At 44.1% G+C, this 7,393-nt stretch overlaps 1 protein-coding gene across 2 annotated transcripts; it reads right to left on the bottom strand.

The window, feature by feature from the left end:
- Positions 1 to 1,092: 1,092 nt before the first annotated feature.
- On the bottom strand, positions 1,093 to 6,059 carry LOC109763537 (transcription factor E2FA). 2 transcript variants are annotated; one of them, XM_020322381.4, is made up of 14 exons: positions 5,717 to 6,059; positions 4,435 to 4,624; positions 4,296 to 4,352; positions 4,110 to 4,195; positions 3,946 to 4,034; positions 3,817 to 3,871; positions 3,637 to 3,689; positions 3,520 to 3,570; positions 3,355 to 3,403; positions 3,202 to 3,267; positions 3,039 to 3,115; positions 2,731 to 2,944; positions 1,783 to 1,849; positions 1,093 to 1,678 (listed from the first exon to the last, which is right to left on the bottom strand). In XM_020322381.4, exons 1-14 carry the CDS (start codon positions 5,876 to 5,878, stop codon positions 1,560 to 1,562), a joined length of 1,335 nt encoding a protein of 444 aa, XP_020177970.1. In that variant the 5' UTR covers positions 5,879 to 6,059; the 3' UTR covers positions 1,093 to 1,559. The 2 variants fall into 2 exon arrangements, with proteins under 2 accessions (XP_020177970.1, XP_040245266.1); XM_040389332.3 differs by having other exon boundaries at positions 1,187 to 1,675; positions 5,717 to 6,024.
- Positions 6,060 to 7,393: the final 1,334 nt, after the last annotated feature.

Raw genomic sequence — 7,393 nt, 5'->3', positions numbered from 1 at the left:
GGAAGAACATGCGCGTGCGTCTGCGTGAGAGACATAGGACAATATGTGATGGCGCAATGCACTGGGGGTGGCTTCTTCACAGGAACCCAGCAACATGCCTACAAGGGAGCCCAGAAGGCCCAACAAGGAGCTGGCGACAGAAGGGAGCCTAGGGAATCGGATAGATGCCTAAGGATCATCTTAGACCCCAATTTAAGATGGCAGCGGCCAAGATTGGATCTCCCTCTTTGTAAAACCCTAGCCCCTATCATGCATATAAGAGGACGGCTACAGGGCTCTCGATCTCATCTACTTTGATAGACCTAGACTCCCGGTAGCAACACTTCCCCCTTGTAAATTGTAATCCCTTGCACGAGGTATATCCACCATGAATATGTTTATATCATGCATATAAGAGGACGGCTACAGGGCTCTCGATCTCATCTACTTTGGTAGACCTAGACTCCCGGTAGCAACACTTCCCCCTTGTAATCCCTTGCACGAGGTATATCCACCATGAATACAAACATAAAGCAGGATGTAGGGTATTAGTCCTCATCGGAGGCTCAAACCTGGGAAACTATGCGCGCAGGCTCGGTTTCGGTACATTCAGCCATGTTCTCCACCCTACGAGGGTACTAACAACCTTCCGCTCCGTCAGTTGGTGTGCCAGGCACGGGCTTCGCTATTCTAAGAACAGGCCAAGATCGGAGATCTATGTATGCTCGACAACGTCATGCCATGCGAGGCCAGGGGTTGCCCCAACCACCGAACCGCACCGCCATCCGCCAAATCCGATTGAGCCTCGATCTACCGCCATAGCCGCCGCCGGTGCACCCCCACCATGTCAATGCGTGCCACGCCGCCTAATGCCCCGGGAGCCATTGGCAAAGGAACCTAAGGAGGCAAGATGCCCACACCCTCTGCTGGCAGCAAGAAAGGAGGGACAGAAGGAGGGCTACCAGCGGCTAGGGTTCCCTCCCCATCGCCCACAGAAGCGCCCAGAAGGGAATGAGAGCCATTTTCAAAAGAAACACCTGCAAGTGTTTGGTTCGATGAAAATCTCCAGGCTTTATTGTCCAATTATTGCTAGCTAATAAGGCTCTATCTGAATTTGGGAAAAAAACATCTCTGCATTTCAATTTGACACTAGGCAAACACGATAGGCAGATGTCATCGAATGCTGACGGTTTGTGTTACAAGTGCATGAGCTTCTAGTCTATGTTTTCAGTGCTACTTGAAATAATGAAGTCCCGGAGCTTGCTGCTCTGTACATGTTTCTACTACAGTCCTAATGTTGTGAGCTACAACATGCAGCACATAAGCTACAAACCTGAAAATTACCAGGTTGTCAGTAGATCTGGAAATGATCAGGTCGTTGGCTATTGGCATAGAAGCTTGACCCAGAGAGCTACTGACATGGCACTAGGTTGCCATCTGTATGTACATCACAGCAACCCCCCTGGAACCTTTGCTCTCGGGTCTCTGTTCTGAATTGATCGGCCATTGATAACCCGCAGCAAGAAACGAAGAATTCCCACGTATGTGAATGGTACTTGCCACCATGCTTCAGGTCTTCTTCAGCTAATGCACGAGGGATGATCCACCATTTCAGAGGGCGGCTGATCTTGCTGCCGAGGTGTGCCAACTTCCAAGAAATCCTCCGCGTTGATGTCGATTCCTTCCCACTCCACATCTGCTGTATTCGAGTTAAGGAGTCCAATGGTTTCACATCGTAACATGGTATGCTATACTACAGCATAAGCACATCACAGGTTATATAGACTGTTAGAAAAAGGATACGTGCTGTCTTCCACATGTCAGTAATGCTAACCCCTGTGTCTGATAAGAGCCAGTAATCCGCATCAGTCTGCACAAAAAAAATGGTTCTTGTTTTATGTAGTGCTTATGCAGGAAATTAAAGCTAACAATGGCAATAGTAGGGTATGGGTGGGTACAACCTCCTTCTGCCCAAAGCCATACCCACAATCCCACATAAACCTTATATACCCACTCACTTCAATACCCATGGGGCACAAATTGGCACCCATGCCTATAACTATCGGGTATCAGTATCCAGTGGGTACAGTATATAGCGTTTGCATTCAAAATAAGGTCGAGAAATGAGTCTAAAATTCAACTGATGATGGTAGTCTAGCACTGGCGTGACCTCCGGGGTATCCATTGGGTTACACATGGGTGCAATTTTATACCCATGCTCTACCCATATATTTTACAGATATGGATACCCATTACCCATGGGTGCAAAATTTCACCCATGCCCACTGTTTTCAGTTAGGGTACCCGCGGCCGCAGGTACCCATACCCATGGGCAAAACTGCCATCCTATTTCCAAATGAGCTCAACCGTGATATAAAAGATGCATCCATAGCAGATAGAAGTGCATTCTTTACTTTCTTTAGAACTAATTTGGGTATTCCTAATATTGGTCATGAGATGCTCCTCTCTCCATGTGCAATTGAATCTCGCAGTTTATCAGTTTTTGCGGGTTAATCTTTCAATTATCAAAGAACAGGTGGTAGAATGAAAGAATAAGTAGCAGGACTTACAATAAGCAGAACAGAAAATACCAGAGCTAATTGTATAGGACAAGAATGACATAGTGAAGAGGAAGTAGTGAAGTTGAGCATTGGGTGCAAACACGTATTACTATAGTTAGAATAGGATTGTGGCCAAATTTACTTTTAGATAAATATGCTGCGAAAATTTATTGCATGGAAGTGAACTTACATCAAGTTCAGAAGGGACAATCTTCATCATCCCTCCAATATCCTGTGTAGTAGGAGCGTCAGGGGGCATTATCAGCCCTTGTTGAACATTCTCCATCTCCACATCTTTGTTAGATCCTGTAGCGAGTGGTGTCCTAGGATTCTCTAGATAATCCATGCTTATTGTTTGTGCAGACCTTGGAGGAGTCTCCATGCCACTCATCTCCTCAAATTGACTTGAAAGAAATAGATAATGATATTAATATTCACATCAAGTTAGAGCTCTAGATTCTGAAGTTTTGATGCTAGGGATGTTGAATGGGCATATACCTAACTAGGTACACATCTATCGGACCCATAGTGCTTCTTAGAACAATCCTATATCTCCTTTGAGGATAATCATTCACCTGCATGGGAACCGAAGATGCCGTCATTAACAAAATGTAGTATTCATCCAAGTCCTAAAGGTGACAAACATCTTGTTAATACTCACCTCATCAGGATCTGGGACTTCAAGCGTTGTACCATGAGGTGCTTTTATTGCGATTAGTGTCTGATTCTGCAAATTAAAGCACAGTACTTTTTTACTTGATTTATAGAGATGATACCGGTCATTTAACAAGTATTGCTAGAGATCAAAAGGTACCTGAAAGCATGGCAAAGACTTGATATCATCTTCTGTGACATACAGCCATCTGTGGGAAACGAGGTGAAAGAATAGATTATAGACTTGCATTATAGTCCTAAATATCTTAAGTAACTATACGACGAACATAAATACTCTTTTAGGGAGGAAAGGGGGGTCACTTACTTTTGGTTATTTTCATCTTCAGTGAGCTCTCTTAACTTGTCTCGCATTTCACTGCAAGAAACAATCAAGTTAGTGAAAGAATAATAACATCAGGAACTTAAGTAACTCGTCGCCAACCTTATTTGTCCGTCTAAGCTATGTTCTTGCAGTGTGAGGGCTTCAATATCTCCCTGAAGATGACAGATATAAAGAATCATAAATTTTGAGAGCTGAGGAACTAAAGAATCTCCTTGTCCACAAATCATGTTGCATGTGAAGCAACATTTGTCATAACTAAAACGGCACAAAGCATGATACCTGTAAAATGGACATATCATCGCTAACTTCACCTGGTCGAGAGTCATCGATTCCTCTGCAAAAGAGCATACATAATGTAAGTGATGACCACAAAATACAAATAATAGATATGGACACAGGATAACTTACTTCCAACGAATGTTGTTCTTAAGCTTCTTTTCTATCAGCCCTATCCCTTCAAGGACATTAGTAATGTCATATATACGTCTTTTTTGTACCTGCACAAAGGCAGCACATTTACATGACTAACACTAGAAAGGATCTCTTGAAATAAGAGAAAGCAAACTACCAACCTCTAGCGTTTCTGCAGCATTATTCAAATCAACCATGCCACCAGGTGCACCCTTTAGCAAGTTCAGGAACTTTTTTGTCAATAACCCTAAATGGACAACATCAATAAATGATAATCAGCTAACAAGCTACTGATAAAATATCAGTCCAGAAAAAACAACAGTCCAAAATTGAGTGTCCCATCTAACCTAGGGAGCTATCATAGCGGCAGCCACCAACAGGAGTAGCTGGATTGCCCGGAGAACCTGGAAAATAGTATTCAGTGGACATGACCAACTTGGTCAAAGATGAATATGATTCATGGCTAACTGAATCCACATCACTCACCGGAAAACAAAGGGGTCTGAGGACAAGATTTCTGGCCTTTTGCAGCTTTAGGCTTGGCGGACATTTTAGAACCTTTTCCCGAAGGTGGTGTAGGAATTGGACTGTTTGTTGCGTTAGCATATCCAGGGCTCATCATCCAATCATTTGATTCAGTTACCTCATTGTCTTCTCTGTTGTGTTTCCGCTTTAACTACAAAATGAAACATTGTTATTAGATTTATGAGAAAAGCACACATTGCATCAAAAGCGTTAATGAAAACTGAATGTTGGTTAACAGGTGTTCTTCAAGCTTTCTGCAGCTACTACAAGAATGCGGCGTCGATAAAGCATGTAAGATTCAAGAGAATCGGCCAAGGGGGAAGAGAGCCATAAGAGAATAGGGTTCTGGAACGAAATATTTATTAGTAATGGATCCTAGGGAAGTTAGTGGAATATGATTTGATAGTTTTATAGCCTGGATTTGCAGTTGTTAATCAATAAATTAAAAAAGACTCCGAATAAATAGACAAGTCATAACAACTGTCATGAAACAGTAACTAACAGGTTTTTTCAGTAAGAAGAAACTGTTTTTGTTAAGTTTATATTATCTCTGTAGCTCTTTCAGTAAATTAAAATGTTCTGCCTGTTTTCACACAGCATGGGGAATTTAGTTGAAGGTTGAAACTTGAAACTCATAACATAGTCAGCACCTCAATTATGAGAGTTGTGGAGGATGTCTTAGCTTTGGGGTTTTCAAGCCAGCACAACATGTCACACAATCTAATAGCTTGAGCCACTATAGGTTGCGTGGAGCAGAATGAAGTAAGCCGCCAATTGAGAGCAGCTGGGAACACTATATGCTTTGTAGGAGGATGGTGCATATGAAAGTGTGACTAGGTAGAAATCAAGTTAAGAAACATGAGCCTTCCCATCAAATCGTACCGATTTCCACATATTTAGTTCGTTCAGATTCCATCTTAGACACTCTTCTAGAAATAGCGGAATGCATCGTAAATAAAAGCTTTGTTGGACTGCGCCAAAACCCACCGGGTAGCAAAAATTCAGCAATTTTGCCTCCCACATCCAAAAACAACCATTCCCCTCCACCCCAGCTTGGCCGTTCCCAAATCTACAGTGACACGCTCCAGCATTGCTGCGCACGATCTACCGCGGTGGCTCAGATGAGCTCCCCTCGTGGCGAGCGGGACGGGACGAGACCGGTTGCGTCCTATAAGCATCCAGCTGAAGAACCGAAACAGTGAATCTATCGAGAAAGCTCCTTGACAAGCCCACCCCAACTCACTGGCGTCCTGAGGACGACGGCCTCCGTCATCTCGGCGCTGCCGCCGCCGTCGGCCGGGCCGAAATGGTGGTAGTCGCCAGGCGGCGACCCGAACGGCTGGTAACGCTGCAGCAGCACGCGCGCCGCGCCCTCGCTGCTGGTCCCGCCGGCGGCGGCCGCCATGGTGATCCGCGGCGCGGCGCGACGGATGGATCGGGCCGGGCGCGGGGCGGGGCGCTTAGGGTTTGGATCTGAGGATTTTTGGCGGCAGAGGGGGAGAAAACGAGGGAAAGGAAGGGGTGGAGGGGGGAGGAAGGGAGGGAAAATCGTGGTTTCGGTAGTGGAGGATGAAAGTTATGGCCTCGGACAGATGATGGGGGTACTGTTTTTGAGGACTGGGACGGGAAATGTAAGCGGTCATTCTTTTTTACATCTTCTTACGAGTGTTCAATTTATGATCTTTTTTTTTGAATTTATGATCACTCGAGTGAAATAAGCCAAAGGCTTCTTCACTGAGAAAAATGTGAGCATCGAACAAGAGTGACTAGCGGTGTACTGGTACAACAGGGAAACAAAAACATTCTTGACACGTCATGTGGCCTGGTGATTCTAGTGTATGTATCATGGGAGATAAAAGTGAGACGTGGCAGCAGGGAAAACGTCTCGGTTAAAAAAATTAAAGCAAGGAAAACCCCCAACTGTGTGGGGCCCGGGTTCCGTGGAGAGATGCGCGCGCTTTTATTTTCCCGCCGCGGCGCTTGTGGCCACTCCCTGACACGTGGGTCAACCGCCAGCTTGAGCGCGCGCTGGCTCTGGTTTTTGGCGCGGAGACTGATTGGTTCAAGCCGGCGCGCCCAAGGCTTAAATGAATACGCTTGACATGTAACATGCTTAGGGCATCTCAGGATCGCAAATTTGCTCCGCCATCTATCCACGCACACGGATCAGCCTGCAGACATTAATATACCGAAGATCATCATCCGGCATGTATTTCAAGCCGCATTTAAACTAGACGAAGAAATTCATGCAGACCGGCCAATGTTCATCAAAACTCGGATAAAAAATAGCACAAAGCATCCATAAATTGAATACAAATAAGTCTATGGTACAACAATGTCTCAAATTCGACAAGATAAACCAGATGTCCAACAAGTTTTTCATTGACAGATCATGTCGTTCCACACATACTGCCCCTTCAAAAGGTTCCAGGTAATCAAATCCCCAAACATCAAATGGTTCAATGACAGGTGAATACTTCATATGCATTTCCTGACGTCTACCAATATTACCAATTCTTTAACATTCATCACAAGATAAGACAACTTACGAGTATCTTTGAAAAGGGTAGGCCAATAAAACCAGATAGTAATATCTTGTGTGCAGTTCTGTCTCCCGCATGGTGTCCTCCGTAAGCCTCAGAATGACACTTTCATAAGATTTGTTTCTGTTCATACTTAGGTATACAACGTCTAATAATATCATTTACTCCTTCTTTATAAAGATGTGGGTCATCACAGAAATAATGTCTTAAATCAAATATATTTTTCTTTTGTTGCTATGTGAAATTAGATGGTATAAATTTAGCAACAATATAATTAGCATAATCTGCATACCAAGGAATATTATGAGAAGCATTTATGAGAGCTAGTTGTTCGTCGGGAAAGCTGTCATCTATAGGTAGTTGGTCATCAAGAATAT

The sequence above is a fragment of the Aegilops tauschii genome, chromosome 5, assembly GCF_002575655.3.
Source record: "Aegilops tauschii subsp. strangulata cultivar AL8/78 chromosome 5, Aet v6.0, whole genome shotgun sequence".
NCBI lineage: Eukaryota > Viridiplantae > Streptophyta > Magnoliopsida > Poales > Poaceae > Aegilops > Aegilops tauschii.
This window is presented reverse-complemented; position numbering and strand designations above follow the sequence as displayed.

Bases quoted from the DNA above. Each gene is read 5' to 3' on its own strand.
- LOC109763537 (XM_020322381.4), bottom strand. From the start codon at position 5,878: ATGGCGGCCGCCGCCGGCGGGACCAGCAGCGAGGGCGCGGCGCGCGTG. The intron at 4,625-5,716 runs GTGAGTTGGGGT...TTCATTTTGTAG, and splicing joins CCGTCGTCCTCAGGACGCCA to TTAAAGCGGAAACACAACAG. The intron at 4,035-4,109 runs GTTGGTAGTTTG...GCCTTTGTGCAG, and splicing joins ATGCTGCAGAAACGCTAGAG to GTACAAAAAAGACGTATATA.